This window comes from Lasiosphaeria miniovina, assembly GCF_030549165.1.
Source record: "Lasiosphaeria miniovina strain SMH2392-1A chromosome Unknown B0T26scaffold_8, whole genome shotgun sequence".
Lineage (NCBI taxonomy): Eukaryota > Fungi > Ascomycota > Sordariomycetes > Sordariales > Lasiosphaeriaceae > Lasiosphaeria > Lasiosphaeria miniovina.
This window is the reverse complement of record NW_026848227.1, coordinates 1,276,657-1,294,324: the sequence shown is the minus strand read 5'-3', so window position 1 is coordinate 1,294,324 and position 17,668 is coordinate 1,276,657. Positions and strand designations below refer to the sequence as shown.

The following is a 17,668-nucleotide window of genomic DNA, read 5'->3' as shown; positions in this document are numbered from 1 at the left end:
AGGCCAGAGACTTAGCCAAGACCAACCATGTGAGGACCCGTCCACCAAACTGGCCCTCAAGCAGCCAGAGCCGCCCAGAACCCACGGGCCTATCAGAAGCCTCCTCGAGGCCCCACCTACCCCACTGATAGATGCAAGCTGGTTCGCGCGCACACGACGCGTTGTTGGACTTTTCCTTCTTTCCCTCCTTAGTTTAGAATCTTCGTCGATAGCACCCAATGGACTGAGTTAACCTCAATGCCTTGCCCTGGTCGTGACAAACCACAGCCGACGAAACCAGCCAACTGGCCCTAAAGTCAATGCACCCAGTACTATTGCGTGCGTAACGGTAAGGCAATTCCAGATCTGATGTTAGATTTTGAATACAATTGGTTTTGGTTTAGATGCAAGCGTTTAAATACTGGGGCGAGTAGTGGTACATGAAGGGTAGATGCACGTGACTACGTGCATGTGCGGCACGTGCGGCAATTTCGTTTCTTGTGCCCCGCGTTGAATTTCCTTGCCCCACCACAATACTTTTTGTGACGGCTCGCCTTACGCAGTAGGGATGTCAATGGTTGAAGGCAGTAACGAATGTGGATTTAAAGCTAAGGAAGAGGAAGGAATCTATCGCCGGGTCCGCGCAGGGCGCGGAGAAATAGGTAGTGGTGCTCAGTGCGCACAGGCCACACCCTAAGCACAATGCAGCCAATAGAATCAATCCTGTCACATGAGCCCTGTGGCGACCGTGACACTTTTCCTCCTTCAACAATCGGTTGTGTTGCAGTGCCTTGATAAATCTTGCAGGCTTCTTATTCTTTACAACCAACCTTATTCCGACCGTGGTACAGCTTTGCCCGTTATGGCCGGGCTATTCAGTATCCATGGTGGACGCTTCTACGGCGGCTGCCCGTCAAGTCTGTCACTCCTGCAGCGTCGAGAAGCCTCTTGATCAATTCCAGTCCTTCCGAGGGCCTCGCCGGACCGTTGTTGATTGTGCAGATTGCCGCAACCGCAAAAAGGCGCAGGTAATGTCACCTGTTCTGTTATCATTGTTCTTCTATTTACTAATTTAATACCTAGAGAGATGGATCAACCTCCAGAATCCAATCGGCTGCTGCAGCTGCCCGAGGGGATAGCCTAAACCCACCTCCTGCCCCTGTGCCTCGGCAAAATCTCACCCATCTCTTTCTTTCTGAGCGGTACCACGAAGGCGGCCGTGTTTCTACGGATTCGACCGAAATGGCAGCTGCGCGCAATGAGATTTCCGCTATCCAGCGACGCCACCGTGTTGAGCGACGCCATGGTGGAGAAACTTCCCAGACCCCGACAATGAGCAATCTTCTTCACCAACAACAACCTCCTAGCAATGCCGATGGCACTCTCCCGCCTTTTGTCCAGCCTAGAGACCCCCATGGGCTTGCTACCAGTTGCCCTCCCTCTACCCAGTCAGAAGAATCCCAGAAAGCTGCCCAGGAGGAAGAGAGAAAAGACGGTAACAATAATCCAGGCCCAGTCACACCACCAAAGCTCCCCCGACAGGGGCGGCCTTCTCTGCGGCGGCCGCCACCACCTTCTCCCTTCTTACCGGCTCGTGGTCGTCGCCGCGGCCGTTCGCGTCTAGCACAAAACCCTATTGGCCGCCCCTCTCTACAGCAGCCGCTACCCTTTCCCTTCTCGCCTGGTGGCGGCCGTCGCCGAGGACGCCCGCGTCTTGCAAGAAACCCTGTCGGCCGCCCCTGCAGACAACCGCCTTTTACAGAACGCACGCTCCGCGAATTCGACAAGCCATCTCCTCAATTTACAGGGGCTGACAAGGAGTCGCCCCTTGACGAGGAAGACCTCGCCATCAAGATGGAATTCGATGAAGCACTTGCTGCAGAGAAGATGCAGTATTGCCCACGCTGTAAAAGGCGATGGTTCGATGTAGAGCTGAAGCCTGATGGTGTTTGCAAGCATTGCCACGATAAAGATGATAAGAAGCGTGGGGATGAGCCTTTCTTCTTTTCTGCCAACAACAACTTAGACTTTGGCTCTATACCTCAAGACTTGCCCCGGCTAGAGCCATTGGAAGAGATGTTTTTTGCAAGGGTCCACGTCAGCGTCACTGTATTTACAGTACGTGGTAGGGATACGTGTAGCGAGGAGTAGCAACTAACAAAGTACAGGTTCGTGGGCAGCAGTACAAATATCGTGGGCATGTTGTGCATTTCTTGCGCGATGTTGGCAAGGTTTACAATGAGCTACCTCTCTTACCTAGAGATTTGGACATTGTTATCCTTCGGCCACGCGGTTCTGAGAATGTGGCCCAGATGTATCGGCAGTTCTGCCGACGATTCCGCGTCCGCCGCGCAGCCATCGAGGCCTGGCTTAAGTTTCTCGCCGCCAATCACCCTGGCTACAGAGACTTTACCCTTAACTACGACAATCTCTCTCAGCTCCCCGAGGATGGCAATGTATTTAACCAACATACCATCCATGAGGTCAACGATACAACGGGCGTACCTGCCGATTTTGGCCCTGCTGATGAATCAGTTGAAGAGCCGGAGCCTGAAGATGGTGATGTTGTAGATGAAGCTGCTGTGCCCAACTTGCTAATCCAAAAGACCGAGCTTAACCAGCTCCGTGGCTATGTTGAAAAGACTGTTACAGAAGATGCCGAGCAGGTTCCCCTACAGCCAGCAAATCCTCAACCCGCACACTAGCTGCAGATGCCATCTATCCGTCGCACGCCTTTGGATGAATTTAACCAGAAGTATGCCTTGCTCTCTCTAGCTTGCTCTACTCTCTTTCCCCATGGCACAGCAGATTTTGTTGAGCCAAGGCAGCGTAACATCAGTTACCAGGAATATATCGAGCACGCCATGAAGTGGGAGGACGGCAGATTTGCAAAGCATCACAGCTTTCGCTTTATTGCCCTAAACACATTGATGCGCCAACAAGCGCGCAGCAGCAGCAAGTTCTACGTGGGCAAGCACCATCGTACGCCGCTTACAAAAGAAGATCTCCAACAGGCACTAGCCAACCCAGAGCAGCCAGAGGCCCAGGCTATCTTGAACCGCATCTTGCGTTTTGCTGGTGTAATTAAAGGTACCCGCCCCTTTTGGTACCGACGCCGCCGCGAGTGTGAGGCGTTTGCCTACTGCCTAGGCGTACCAGCTACGTTTATCACCTAGAGCCCTGCCGACCTGCACTGGCAGAGCCTATACCAGCATATGCCTGGGTATGAGGAGTGGAAAGTTCTAGACGAGCCTACGCGGATGGCTAGGTCACGCCAGCTGCTACGAGAGAACCCACACATTGCGGCGTTGCATTTCCACTCCCGGAATAAGCTGTTTCGAAAAATTGTCTTGGAGAAGAAGTTTAACCTGATTGACTTTTGGTATCGTTACGAGTGGCAGGGTCGTGGGAGCAGCCATGCTCATGGTCTGTACTGGTTCGATAAAAGCCCAGATTTAGATATGTCGACGCAAGAGTCACGAGATCGCTTTGCCAAAGTCTGGGGGTACCACATTACGGCTATGAACCCACAGAGAGGCCAGGGTGCCGATGAGGGTAACCCCCTATCTGTTAACCCTCTCGAAACCAACGTCACGTGGGAGTGGCTTATTCGAATTGTCAACCGCTGTCAACGCCACCACTGCTCTACAGCATATTGTCTTCGGCTAACAAAGAAAGATGCTGAACAAGCTCGAAAGGCCGGTGAGAGAGGCGGCCAGCCAGCTGGCCAGCCAGTTGAAAAATGTCCTCCTCCACAGCCGACATGCGGCTTTCAGTTCCTCCGAGCAGAACAGGCGAAGGCAAGGGTTATTAGGAAGCTGGGGAAGAAGTGGTGGCTGTTTGAGGCTCAGCGGAACGATACCCATATGAACCAGTACAACCCACTTATCTCGCTTTGCTGGCTTGCCAATACCGACTACTCGCCTTGCACTGGTGTACAGGCTGTTTTCAACTATGCTGCAAAGTACTGTAGCAAGTCAGAGACCCAGACTAATACATACGCGCAGATTGCGCGTAGTATAATGCCTTACGTTTCTGACAGGAACTCAATGCTGTCGTTCGTATCCAAGCTGATGAATAAGCTAGTGAGGGAGAGGGATTACTCAGCCCAGGAGATCAGCCATATCTTACTCGGCCTCCCTCTCTAAGACGATAGCCGAGTGGTACAAAGCGTTGACTGCCGGCCTCGAGAGCAGCATGCTCGGCCTCTCAATGTCACCGCCAACGGTGATGTTGAAGATACGTTGAATGTCTACGATAAGTACCTTCAACGGCCAGTTGAGATGGAGCATGTGGCATACGTCGAGTTTCTTAAGAACTGGAACTTCAAGGCACGAAATCCCTTAAGGTGGAGTATGTGGCAGCCTCCCGCTCGATCTAGGGTATTGTACTACTATCCCAAGTACAAGTCTATTCGCTCACACCAGCAATGGCCCGATTTCTGTCGTGTAAAGCTGCTACTAAACCATCCACATCGTCTAGTTGCAGACCTTGAAGTAGTTGTTGACAATCTACAGTTTGAAACCTACGAATTGGCCTACGAGCACTGTGCCAATCAACACCACCACCCAGATGATCACTATGGTGTTGAAGACAAAGAGGACCCTAAACCAGACGAGGATGAGTTTGAGGCTGGGGGTGATGTGGGTGATATCACCTTGAGGATTGGCACGAGATGGCACGTATGGTTTGACTTGCGACTACCTGAAGAGGAGGCAGATTTGCTTGGCCGCCGTGATATTGACCTTAACTACGACTGGACTCAACACAGCAGCCTTTATTCCTACGAAGATTTCAATATCGGAGGCTACTAGAAAGAGCTCCGGGGAGATGCTCCTGGCAACTACGACGTTGAGCAGATGCCACGAAAGGCTTGCGATGCCCTAAACGCCAAACAACGGCTTGTGTATGATGCTATTCTAAAGCATTATAAGGCAACTATCTAAGGCCAAAATCCAACACCACTTCGAATCCAGGTTGACGGCGGCGGTGGGACTGGCAAGTCATACATGGTTAAAGTAATCTCCTCTCGCTTACAAGCCAAAGCGGCCAAACATAGCCGACCCTCGCCAATTGTTCGAGCGGCGCCTACTGGTGTGGCCAGCAATCAGATTGGGGGCTAGACTCTCCACTCCCTCTTCTGGCTTCCTATTGACGGTAATTATCAGCCACTTTCAGAGACGCCAGCAGTCCTTAGCTCCCTACAGCGACGGTTTAACTCAATTCACTATCTTGTGGTTGATGAGAAGAGTATGCTAGTGTTGAAAACTATTGCCTGGATCGATCAGCGGCTTCGAGAAATCTTTCCTGACTGCCGCGACCAGTACTTTGGCGGGCTTAGCGTCATCCTTATCGGCGACTTTTTCCAACTCCCCCCGGTTCTAAACAAGCCCCTTTATTCTATGGCTGATGGCTTACGGGATCTGGAGATTGTCGGCCGTAACGCATACCTTTCGTTCGACAAGTCGGTATTCTTAACCACAGTACAACGGCAGCAAGGCGAAGGGCAAGCGTTGTTCCGGCAAGCCTTAGAAGAACTACAGCGGGCCAAAGTATCCATCCCTTCATGGGAGTTTCTTTCGTCAAGGTGTGCGATCAAACTCTCAACTACAGAGGTTGAGTCCTTTGACAACGCCCTTTGCATCTTTCCCATCAAGGCGCAGGTGGATGAATACAACCATCAACACCTTTTAAACTTACAGAAGGCAGTTATACAGGTCAACGCAAAACACGAAGGTGTTGGTGCAGAGAGGGTTGAGTCTTCCAACGCAGGTAATCTCGTCAAGCGACTACCTATTTGTGTTGGCTGTCGGGTTATGTTGACAAGGAACCTGTGGGCCAACGTTGGGCTTGTGAATGGTGCCCAAGGCACTGTTTACAACGTCTCGTGGGCTGAAGGTGCAAACGTCCTAGAAGACCCACCGCAGGTAATCATGGTAACGTTTGACAACTATACCGGGCTTCCATTCCTACTGCCTAACGAAGAAGAGCTTCGTGATGGGGCTAAGTTGGTGGTTCCCATTCTCAGGGTCCGTCAAGAATTTACCCTTGGAGCCGGCACTGGGTACCGGGAGCAGTTCCCACTGCTCGTTTGTTACGCAATTACGGTGCACAAGTCACAAGGCATCACTCTCGACAAGGCAGTTTGTGATATCTCTGTGCCAGAGTTTGCATCTGGCCTATCTTATGTGGCGGTTTCGAGGGTTAAGACCTTGGATGGTTTGATGTTTGAGTCGCCATTTGATCGAAGCAGATTATACCGAGAGGAGCCAGTGCATAGCATGAAGCTAAAGACGCTTGACTACGACACAAGGATGCTCCAGCCCCTAGACCAGGTGCCTGATGAAGAGAGCTCTGAGACAAGTGGGTATATAACTGATAGCTCTACTGTTGTGTAGTTGTGGAAGGTCTAGATAGTCGTAGGGTTAAGTAGCATTGTATTATGTAATGGGATGTTTTGGCCTTCGGACAGATATTGTCGCTTCGCTTGCTCTCGCTTTCCACACTTTTTCAACTGCAACCCTGGAATAAAAATAGCCGTCGTTCAGGTTAAAAATTGCCGGTAGCGAGAGTGAGGAAGGAGCGCCCCGTAGCGTAGCGGAGGGCCGCGCGACTGACGAGCGAAGCGACGCCAGCAATTTTATATTTTATATAGAAATTGGGCGTAGAATTGTTAATTGACGTTTGAGGTAACCTGCCAGTACCGCGACGTGTTTTCGCGCAAAGTGGGTGGGGCTCGGAACATTTGCGTCCCCACTGTAGTAATTGTTCCTTCAACGTCGTTAACTGTGGGATCGTTAAAGACAGCTTTATATTCAATTTCCGTCTCTCGTGCTGAAGGTTCTGGGTCTTCTTGCTCTCTAAATTTGACTACGCTGACGCGCACAACCTGCTGCTTCTCTTGATCATAGATCCAGTACATGCGGCCGTGCATGTCATTGTAGCCTACAAGCTTTCCGACTTTCGCGCGGGGTTCGAATTTGTCACCCTGAGTGCGCCACTTCGGCTTAATATAATAGTAGGGGTTGCAGTAGTAGCTGCGAAGGTGACAAATGTACGGCTTCCTAGCCTCTTGGGGAGGCCAGTAGCCGTTGCAAAGACCTCAGGCAGCTAAGGTCTTTCTCACTTGCAGAAGAGGGTAAAAGGTTAGTTACTTTTACGACGCTCTCTACTACAAAAGGCCAAAGGAATTCAGGTATGCCGAGTTCGATTATCAATGTTCTCGACCGCTTAGTAATAATACGGTTCATTCGCTTGATCTTTCCATTCTGGAAGAGCGATTGTGTTGTTGTTTTGTTGATAGCGATTCCTTTTCCTTGGTCCAAGATTTTAGCTTGGAAGATTAGAATGCCTTCGTGTTCAAGCCGAATTCCGGGCCGCGGTCAAGACCAATAATCTTGACTTTCCTTCTTGTCTGACGCTCCACAAATGTAACAAACTCCTTGACCTGCTCAGATGCATCGTGTTTTTCTTTAGTAAAGCGAACCTAAAGAAAGCCTAAGTAAATATTGTCACGGCCGGCTTGGAATGAGGGCGGAACTCCTCTATTGGGCGCTATAGACGAAGATTCTAAACTAAAGGGAAAAGGGAAAAGAAGCTCAAAAGCCTCCCCTCGCGAGATTCTTCCAGGGCGTCTCAAGGTGGGGCTCTGGCTGGTCGGGTGGATCCACCCAACTGGCGTCTGATTAGTCAGAGCGTCTGGGAGGCCTGGAGGACCAGGCCCTCACAAATATGAACAAATAGAACAATATAGTAATGGCCCAGGTGGCCTCGGTTAACGTATAATATAACGTGAACTCTAATCATATTAAGCGAGCTGCATCCTTCAGGCGGTGCCTTCTTTCCAATCTCATCAGTCTTCTTTACTCTTGTACAGGCATTACAGAAGTAATCTTGTTGTTGACCTCTCAGCTTGATTCCTGCCTCCTTGCATGCCTTCAGCACGATGTCCCTCGACGAATGCATCAGCCGCTTATGCATCGTTGGGTAGTTGATTGATGAGAGTACTGCATGCGTTAGAGTAATTACTAATTGATCGAAGTCTTCGGGAGGTTGTTGTGGAATAAGGAGAATGTTCCTTAGGTACTGGCACTGAACATGCTTCTTTGTTAGCTTATGGATCATGTCATTCTCTTCCATTCGCCAGACATAGCTATTGAGCTTCAGGAAGTATATTCCGACTACATTTGCTGGGGTCTCGGGGCAATAGTATACGTGAGGGATTCTCATACGCCATTTCTCTCCCTTTATTGTTACTGTGTTGAGCTCTATATTGCCCATGTAGTAGGAGGAACTGATCGATCCTGACGCACACACATAGTGTAGAGGGTCAGGGATAGGATGCAGCTCTGTGAACCACTTCAAGTGGTTGAAGCTAGAATTCGAGGCTCCTGTGTCAAACACAACAGAGTTCCTCGTGATCTCATTTGCCTTAACAGCTTGTTAGGCTTCAGCACTCATGAACAACGCGTTCAGTACCGGGGGCTGATGTGAAAATCTGGGTTGTCAGCCGGGTTCGAGGCTTGCTCCAGACCACTGCGCTCCCTCTCAGGGTTTGCTCGTGGCTCGGGCATAGGCATACCGGCATGAGGGGATTCCAGAATGTAGAAAGTCTGCGCGGGGGCGCGGGCAGCCAGCCGCGGGTCCTCGCTTAGAAGGTCTATCTGAGGCGCGAAGAAATTGCCGGAGAATAGTAAATGCGAGTCCGGGGAAGTTGAGGGATTTGCAAGTCCTCCGTTGTTGTGCAGGACCACTGCAGTAGTCGATGTGCCTGAATCCTCATTCTTCTTCTTCTTCTCTTCAACGAGTCTCTTCTTGCTTGGCCAGTTCTCTGGAGCTCTCTCAGGTTCGCAGTGCCAACAGTGCTCGGCAGTCTTCGGGCCGTGATGCCCGCAGGGTCTATGGTGGTAGGTGCTAAGCATCTTGAACGTGCAACCTTCCTTCGAGCACACAATCCTCTTTTGGGTTCCACCTTTCTTGTTGTCATCGTTATTGTTGCTGGGGAGTGCAAGCTTGGTGAACTTCGCAGTAGCTTCCTCGCTAGCGGAGATCTCTTCTAGCTCTGAGTTCAGGCTGGTCTAAGTCATGCTTCCTGACTTCAAGCCGGCGAGCCAAAACACGTATCGCTCAGGGTAAGTCTTTTTAAGCTTTCCAATAACGGCGTTGACGTGGAAGTTCTCGCTAATAGAAACATTGAGCTCAGCGAGCTTCTTATTGATAAATCGATTTCTAGTCAGGAAGTGTTGCGCACAAAAAATAGCTTAAATTGAAGTGTGTCTCATGCTAATCCGTTTTTGGAAAAACAAACGAGGAAAAGAATGCCTTATTTATCATTTGAACAGAAGACTGATATTTCGGCTACAATGTAGGCCTTAAGGCTTCCATTTAGGCTGATCATCGTTTCGGCCTTGTTGTAGGCGTTGTTGGTTTCAAAGCTGGTGGCAAAATTCAGTCAAGAGGGCATTATTACGTAACAAGAAGGCCAACATAGAAGTAAACGACATCCGATCGATCTTCATATATTCCATCACAAAGTCGGTTATCGGTCCCTGGGTAAGTCGGGGTATAACACGGCGAATTAGGTCATACAAGACCTTTGTAAGAGAAGGCAGGTACGCCGGATCAAGGTGGTCACAATGGAGGTAAGAAGGTGGGCGAGCAACGAGTAGTATTGGTGTGAGACTTCAACCTGGCCCTCGCAGAGGAAGGTGGGCGAGGGCCACTGTTTATATACGTGCTCAGGGGCTCAGGCCCGGGGCGCCATGGCGTGGCGTAGTGGCTTGTGCCAACTGGCAGTGTTCCGGCCAGTTGGTAACAGGTGGTGAGCGCGCACCCTGTGCGCGCGGCTGGTGTTTGGGTTGTCCTTTCCTTACAACCTTCGGGTTCTTTTCTCTATGGTTCTAGTTCTGTGCCTCGAACTTCTCTTGAACTACCGCCGTAAGGGTCTGGAGAATAGCTGTCTTGTCGAAAGCTCGCTCGGTGCGCCACTGATCCACCTTTTCTTCATAGGCATCGAGAGCCGTTTGGTTATCTCCCTCGGGGGCAACTTGACCCTTGACCTCTTCCTCAATATAGTGCTTGACCCCTTGTACTTCAAGAACACTAAGGAGAGAGTTATTCTATTGAGAGAGGTTTTTCTCGCCTTCAAGGACGACAGCCTCAATTTTGAGACTACCACGTACGTCAGAAGACTTCATTGTGGTTGAATAGATTGGCTGGATTGACTGTTGTCCGGGTTGTTGGTCTCCAAGTGCAGGTGGATGTAGAAGTCGGGAAAGTCGATAGAGCCGTAGTCGATAGAGCCGTAGTTGATAGAGCCGTACGAGTCGTGGCCAAAGGCCATGACCACGTCGGTGAAGAAGCGCGTGTTCTGGCCGTGGACGGCATCGACGAAGCGGACTAGGTCTGAGGCGGTTCCGAGGTTGTAGTCTGGAGCAAAATAGTGTGCCGTGGCATAGCCCCATTCGTCTTGCGTCTTGGAGTCTGCGGCGGGAAGCAGCTCCAGGGCGTTTACGCCGAGGTTGGCAAGGATGGCTTCCTCATTGACGGCAGCTACGGCCGAAAAGTGGTCACCTGGGGCGTCAGCTTTGAACAGGGCCAAGACGTCGGCAAAGGTCCCAACCTCTTTATCGACGCCGCGATTGTCGTTGCCAATCTTGGTCCAGGAGGTTGGGAGTTCGTAGATGACCAGGTGGTAGTTGCTTGGAAGAGCGGCCAGGCTCGGAACGGCAGGGGGTGGAGGATCGGCGCCGTCGACGTCGCAGGGCCAGAGCTTGCCGTCGCGGAGCCTGACGACAGAGCCGGGCTGTGGCGGCACACTGGGCTCCGCGGTGTTGGCCACGCCGTAGTTGACGGCGAATGCGAAGGTATCAGAGACTAAAAGGGTGCCATGGCTCTCCGGGGAGGTGTCGTCGACTTCGAACCAGTAGTGGTAGACGCCTTCTGCTAGCGGCGGCGATACAGACTCGGGGCCGAGGAGCCAGAGGTCGCTCTTGTCGGGGGAGGGGACGAGAGGAAGTCGGGCGATCTGGGAAAAGGCCTTGGAGCCGCTACTCTCCATCGCATTGCCAATGATGAGCTTGGGAGCGTTGGCCGCAGAGCTAGAGCCCGGCACCCAGAGAACAAACTCTCATTGCGGCGGTTGAAGAGGTCGACGGAATACTTTTGGGAGTTGGACAATTGGTAGCCAGATGCCCACGCTCAATTATTACAAACCACTCGACTGTTAGGGTCGTCTATCTGTAAGGGAGCACGGGCTCCACTAAATGCTGGGGTTGGTAATTATGAAGATAGAACAAAGGGCAAGCTCCTATCGCACGGGTAATACAGTCAAATCGGAATGCCACTCAAAGTGTATGAGTGCAGTGAATGTGTATTGCTTGCTTGAAGAACCAAACAAGAACTATTCTAGGACCGTGGCTACGGTCGTTGTATATATCTAACTACTGGACCAATTACAGCGGGTCCCGCTGTCCCGCGGTCCCGGCCGAGGGAGGTCCCGGGACGCCGGCCACGCAGGACACTGTCCCGCGTGCCCGACCTCAAGCGGTCCCGACCCTCGGGCCCCGGGGACACCTCTGATTGGTCCCTTTCACGGGACACTCCTGATTGGTCTACCCCAAACAGAGCGTGCCCCACTACTGTGCATTACGACAAGGATTCGTAACATCAATCCCTCGAGGCAGGTTGAGGCAGGTAACCCCGCCACACGTTCCCGGTGCCTAAAATCTCGGCGAGGGTAGACACGCTAAACCCCTACTAAGACGCGCTTTTGGCCCCCTATCCCTTTTAGTGTAATGGGACAAATGGCGTAGCTTAGCTTAATTGGACACGTTCTAACGACGGCAGCGCAGGTACGGATACTTGGGCCATTCTATCCGACAACGCCAAACCAAGCTGCCACTCACAACACTACGGATTACACGATTACGGCTGCCGTCCGTCTTGCTATGCCCACCGAGTAATCGAGCGACAGAGCAGCGACACACAGCTCAGCAGCCAAGATGTGGATCCTTCTGCTTGTCGGCTACCTCGGGCCCGTCATGGGCTTCTACTTCTTGACGGTGGCCATAGGTACGTACTTTCTCTCGAATCCAAGCTCCGAATAGTGGCACGCTGGCCTGCTGACAATGTGACACAGCGTCGGGACTCTACTACCTCTCGGAGCTAGTTGAGGAGCACACAGTGCTAGCCAAGCGGTTCCTGTCGCGCCTCATCTACTCCATCATGGGCCTGCACCTGGTGCTCTGCGTCGTCGACCGCTTCCCCTTCTCCCTGACCCTGCTCAGCATCGTCTCGCACCTCGTCTACCTCGGCAACATGCGCCGCTTCCCCTACGTCAAGCTGTCCGACCCGCTCGGCGTCCTGTGGTTAGTACTGCCACAATACTGTCTGCGCTAGTCAGTCTTCGAATAGACAGCCTACACGAGACGAATCCCCGCCCTTGCTGACACACTCTTCGCAGTCCTTGTCCTCCTCAACCACTACGTCTAGTTCAAGCACTTCTCGGACCACTAGGACCGCGCCTACCAGAACATGGCCTCGTACTACGACACCCCCAGCAACATCCCTTCCTTCACCCAGATCGCCTCCTACTTCGGCATCTGCGTGTGGCTCGTGCCTTTCGCCCTGTTCGTCAGCCTGTAAGGGAGCGACAACGTCCTGCCTACTATGGGTAGCAGCGAGCCGCTCGGATCGGGGCCGGGAGTAGGGGGCTCGAGGCTAGGCGTGGCCAGCTCTAGCGGCGGCGGTCGCTCGAGGCGCGGTCAGGGCATGGCTAAGGCGCTCGTCGACAAGGTGCTGGGCGGCATCGGTCGGGTCGGCGACGCGTTCGGCTGGAAGATGTCGCATACAACGGTGCAAGAAAACGTCGTGAAAAGAGTGCTTGTATTAAGAAGAAGAAGAGCGGCCTGTATAGCCTAGGTGCGCTGCTACTTAGATGAAAATGAAGCCTTTGTTCCAAAATGTAGATCAGGCCACATTGTGGCCGGAAATGATCAATTACGTCACGTGGCGCACCTTCTTCTGACAGAAAAAGCCCGACGAACGCCTTGCCTGACACCGCCTCGCGGTTGGGCCGACGCGGCAGCATGCACCGCCCATATGCACCTCCCGTCGCAGTGGATATCTCATTACGGTAACTGGAAAAGAATACGGCAGGGACTTGTATTGTACATACATGATACGATGCGGAAGCGCTTTCCATCTATGTCTGCGGCGTTGGCTGCCCTCGGTGATAGCAAACATGAATTCAGCTCCGTGTTCACTATCAGGTAGGTAGATATTCGTATCTAGATATAGACACGGGTTTTAGGATGCTTTGGCTACCTGTTAGATCTCTTTCTTGTCCCTTGTCCTAGGCGCACTGCCCTTGCCCGAATTGCAAACAAAAGGTGGTTAAGAAAAACACCCCGAAGCCTGTCTGGTTTGCTCCAACGAGACAGTTTAATCCGACCTGATATCAGATGAACAATATGCTTGAAATATCATGGTATAGTACACAGCAACCCGTCTTACAAGAGAGACAACAGAGGTGCGCTCCCAACCGCACCCACGCCACGCCACCCGCCCACCCACCACACACATGCACCAAGACTCTCGTCTTCGCACCTTTTCTAGGTCGTTGTCAAACCCGCGGCTGAAACCGCCGAGAGCGCCATAGAGGTGGCACGGCGTTGCCTGCCCACATCGAAGAGGCAACACTAGTGTGCCATGAGAAAGGCCTGCAGGAAAGTGTTGTGCACAATGCAGCTCAATTCAAGTGTCTTCCAGTGTCTGTGTATTCTTGGTAAAAATGAAACAAAAGAACGCCTTATTTATCCTTTGACCAAATGACTGTTATTTATCCTTTGACCAAATGACTGTTATTTATCCTTTGACCAAATGACTGTTATTAGGCAACAATGTAGGCATCAAGGCCTCTATAGGGGCCGATTATCGTTGGTGGCCTAGTTGATGGCAAAATTCCGTCTGGAGGGCATTATTACATAACAATAGCTGCTCACCCGTTTTGGGGCACAGCAGCAACCTGCGTCTTCGGGCCAGCAGAATTTCTGAGAATCGCATGAACGCCTTTGACCGACAACCTGCAAGAGTTGAACAACCTAGACAAGGTGTTGCGGAGCTTAGCTCTGCTTAGGTAAAGCCTGGGTAAGCAGCCCGCACTGGGGTTCTCGCCCACACATTTAACCCTCCTAGAGTTAGCTCACAAAAATATGCAACACACATTTTGTCACCACAACACAAGGCCCGCGCCCAAGGCCTCACTCAACTCATCTTTCTTGGCGCAACGCAACCTCCATTCTCTCCACACTCGACCTATCGTGTCGCGGATTCTATATCTGACCTGCCTCGGGCCTTTCTCCTCACATCTTCCTCTACGCCTGTCGTCCTCCCGTGACTACAACTTCAGCCGCGCCCCCACTCTCTCGGCACCGATCACTGCGTCGGCCTACGTCTAGTGGTGCCCTCGGGTCCCCGTACAAATAAATCTCCAGCAAATTGCTCAACCAACGGTTGCTTTCTGCCCACTGCAGACGAACGAACCATGGCGCTGTGTCAAAACCGCCTACGCGAAGAGCGGTAAGTGCGACACACGCCCACCCTCCGGAGGCCTTGCGCGGCGCGCCCGCCCTTTCTCTTTCAGCTTCTACTTCTGCTTCTACTTTTGTCTGTCTATGCCTCTCTCCGTGATATAGTCTTGCTAACTCCGCGTGTGCCACCGCACAGAAAGCAGTGGCGCAAAGACCACCCCTTTGGCTTCTTTGCCCGACCGCAAAAGAATTCCCAGGGTGTGCTCGATCTAAAAGTTTGGGAGTGCGGAATCCCCGGCAAAGAGAAGACGATCTGGGAAGGAGGCCTATTCAGAATGACGGTCACGTTCCCCGATGGTATGTTCACACCTCGATCTCGCCTTTGCCCGCCCGCCGGCTTTGGCTGGGCGTTAAGGATCTTGCTAACTGATCATTCCTACTCGCCATGCAGTATACCCCACGAAACCTCCCAAGTGTAAGTCAAATCGAAAGCTACTCCGTACTGAAACACGTCACTACAGCCAGGTCACGAGATTAACATGCTTCTCTTCGCTATGCAGGCAAATTTGTACCTCCTCTCTTCCATCCTAATGTCTACCCAACGGGTACTGTCTGCCTCTCTATCCTGAACGAGGAGGAGGCCTGGAATCCGGCTATTACGGTTAAGCAGATCCTTCTCGGCGTACAGGACCTGCTCAACGACCCCAACCCCGAGTCACCTGCCCAGGCGGAAGCTCATAACCTTTTCAAGAAGGATCGAGCCGAGTACGAACGCAGAGTAAAGCGTGCGGTGCACGAGAATGCCGCACCTTGAACAGCCCAAGCTCCCCAAAGCTACGATATAGTGGAGGCGATATTTATCAGAGAGAAATGGGTGACTTGCTGGGAAGAATTAAGGAGTTTATGGGATACCATAGTGGCTTGCAGGATGCTTGGCGTTTACACGGCAAAAAGCGGCGGAGCGTCTTGTCCTCGGAGCTGCTAGTAGGCAGCATGGTGCGGGTACAGGTTTAGGGCAAATAGGGAAAGAAACCACCTGTCCTGCGGTCTTTTGTTCCCTGAAGATGAGAGCTTCTAACGTATTCCCATAATCTTGGACATCTCGTCGGTGAAGTCTGACGCGAACTGTGGCCCTCTATCGCTGATGATTTCTTGTGGTAAGCCGAAGATCCTAAATGGTCCGATGTCGTACATCTTCGCGGCGTCTTCGGCTGTTGCTGTTCTATGGCACGGGGTGCACCATGATAATTTGCTGAGTCTGTCGATTACCGTAAATAAGTTATTGTAGGAATCACCAGGGTACCGGTACTGGAAACAGCATGGCGCGCTGCGCGCCGTAAGGTGGTGGTTCAAGTGATGGATTCGTTTGTGTCTGTCTTGTCTCTTTGTCTATCTGAACAGGTGGGCGTAGGCCAATATATATGCATCTGTCAGGCTCGCTTCTCCACAGACGTTGCTGTGGCCAGGAATGCGGAGCCGCATTCCTTGGATCAGCGCGTCATTCCAGTATGTTATTTCAACAGTTATCGAACCCGTCCCGATCCTTCGGCATCTCCTTGAAATCCACAACTAGGGCCTTCCATACCCGTAGGGAGGCCGGTATTAGGTGTAACAGGCTAGGGGTTTTATCGTGTACAGTTTTCGGCGATTTGCATTGACAGTTTGCTACGAATCTGTTGATATACGCTCCCATTCCGGCCCACCAATAGCGTCCTTCACGAGTCTCCTGGTTTTATTTCGGCCGGGGTAGGCTATAGCGAGCCTGGATTAGATGTCGTCAATGACCTTAGTCCGTAGGTTCTCCTCATCAGGGATCACCAGCTTTCTTTCTCTCAGGAGTAACCCCCCTTGGGTAATTGAGGGCTCGGTTTCTTCCTCCAATAATGCTCTCTCCCGGTAGATTAATAAAGACTCGCTATTCTCATTAAAGTCTAGCAATTGGTCGATCAGCGCGTGGCCGGAGGTCTCCGGAGGTCCCTCCAGAAGGGAGAGCTCGATCTTCTGTCTCTGGCTTTCTCTCGGCTCATCGCTCTCCACTGCCTTGACTATGGCTAGGACTGGTGTAATTTCTTGCACAAATGTCTTACAATCCAGGGACATAATTAGGCTACCTATTACAAACCACTCGACTGTTAGGGTCGTCTGTCTGTAAGGGAGCACGGGCTCCACAGGATGCTGGGGTTGGTAATTATGGAGATAGAACAAAGGGCAAGCTCCTATCGCACGGGTAATACAGTCAAATCGGAATGCCACTCAAAGTGTATGAGTGCAGTGAATGTGTATTGCTTGCTTGAAGAACCGAGCAAGAACTATCTAAGACCGTGGCTACGGTCGTCGTATATATCTATTTAAGGCGGACCAATCAGAGTCCTTCTCCAAAAGTCAGAGCAATCACTGCGATCAGTCTACACTGATTGCACTGATCACACTGACCGCTTCCTGACTGGTTGACCGTCCTGCCAGTGGTGGTCAGTTGGGCCTTGGCGGCTCGTCGTAACTGACTACCTCCTGGTTGGCTGCACCAGCCCCTAGGTGGGTCTACCCCACCTGGCTGCCTCAGCCAATCTGCAGGGGGGCTCAAGGCGCCTCCTGCACACCTGTGCCAGGATCGTAACACTACCGTCCGCTTGTTCCTGGAACATCTGTACGGTTCGGTGGGCCATTTAGCGCTCTTTTTGGGTCTTGAGCTCATATGTACGTCTTGTTAACGCGTCGGCTGCAGCGTTAAGGGCGCCTAGCCAGTATTCGATACAGAAGTGGAAGTCAGCCAGTTCCTCAGCCCATCTTGTCTGCCTAATATTAAGCAGTCTCTTGGTAGCGAAGTATTTCAGCGCATCGTTATCGGAGAAGACGGTAAACGGCAGATTGGTTTGGAGTCCGATCAGTTCGCTACGCCAGTGCTGTGAGGACCCGTCTACCAAACTGGCCCTCAAGCAGCCAGAGCCGCCCAGAACCCCCAGGCCTATCAGAAGCCTCCTTGAGGCCCCACCTACCCCACTGATAGATGAAAACTTATTCGCGAGCACGCGACGCGTTGTCGGACTTTTCCTTCTTTCCCTCCTTAGTTTAGAATCTTCGTCGATAGCACCCAATGGACTGAGTTCACCTCAATGCCTTGCCCTGGTCGTGACATGCCTTTTGTATTTGACTATATTCAC

General features: G+C 51.9%; 5 protein-coding genes across 5 annotated transcripts; 4 read left to right on the top strand and 1 right to left on the bottom strand.

The window, feature by feature from the left end:
* The first annotated feature begins 743 nt into the window (after positions 1-743).
* B0T26DRAFT_494005 (uncharacterized protein) lies at positions 744-2,211 on the top strand. Its single transcript, XM_060435341.1, has 2 exons — positions 744-1,007; positions 1,063-2,211. Exons 1-2 carry the CDS (start codon positions 864-866, stop codon positions 2,128-2,130), a joined length of 1,212 nt encoding a protein of 403 aa, XP_060290149.1. The 5' UTR covers positions 744-863; the 3' UTR covers positions 2,131-2,211.
* A 35-nt stretch (positions 2,212-2,246) lies between these two features.
* On the top strand, positions 2,247-2,737 carry B0T26DRAFT_730649 (uncharacterized protein; the record flags this gene model as incomplete). The annotated part of the gene is made up of 1 exon (XM_060443022.1): positions 2,247-2,737. A coding segment is annotated over exon 1 (352 nt), but the record flags the coding sequence as incomplete, so codon positions are not given.
* A 7,434-nt stretch (positions 2,738-10,171) lies between these two features.
* On the bottom strand, positions 10,172-11,038 carry B0T26DRAFT_657487 (glycoside hydrolase superfamily; the record flags this gene model as incomplete). The annotated part of the gene is made up of 1 exon (XM_060438788.1): positions 10,172-11,038. The coding sequence occupies one exon, from the start codon at positions 11,036-11,038 to the stop codon at positions 10,172-10,174; it is 867 nt and encodes a 288-aa protein (XP_060290147.1).
* Positions 11,039-11,981: 943 nt separating this feature from the next.
* On the top strand, positions 11,982-13,036 carry B0T26DRAFT_744232 (transmembrane adaptor Erv26-domain-containing protein; the record flags this gene model as incomplete). The annotated part of the gene is made up of 6 exons (XM_060444383.1): positions 11,982-12,051; positions 12,119-12,367; positions 12,443-12,465; positions 12,496-12,612; positions 12,664-12,834; positions 13,010-13,036. 6 exons carry the CDS (start codon positions 11,982-11,984, stop codon positions 13,034-13,036), a joined length of 657 nt encoding a protein of 218 aa, XP_060290146.1.
* A 1,488-nt stretch (positions 13,037-14,524) lies between these two features.
* Positions 14,525-15,324, top strand: B0T26DRAFT_658693 (ubiquitin-conjugating enzyme/RWD-like protein; the record flags this gene model as incomplete). The annotated part of the gene is made up of 4 exons (XM_060438894.1): positions 14,525-14,559; positions 14,707-14,867; positions 14,962-14,985; positions 15,071-15,324. 4 exons carry the CDS (start codon positions 14,525-14,527, stop codon positions 15,322-15,324), a joined length of 474 nt encoding a protein of 157 aa, XP_060290145.1.
* Positions 15,325-17,668: the final 2,344 nt, after the last annotated feature.

Coding starts and splice junctions, on each gene's coding strand:
- B0T26DRAFT_494005 (XM_060435341.1), top strand. CDS start 864: ATGGTGGACGCTTCTACGGCGGCTGCCCGTCAAGTCTGTCACTCCTGC. Junction 1,008..1,062: donor GCAACCGCAAAAAGGCGCAG/GTAATGTCACCT, acceptor TTTAATACCTAG/AGAGATGGATCAACCTCCAG.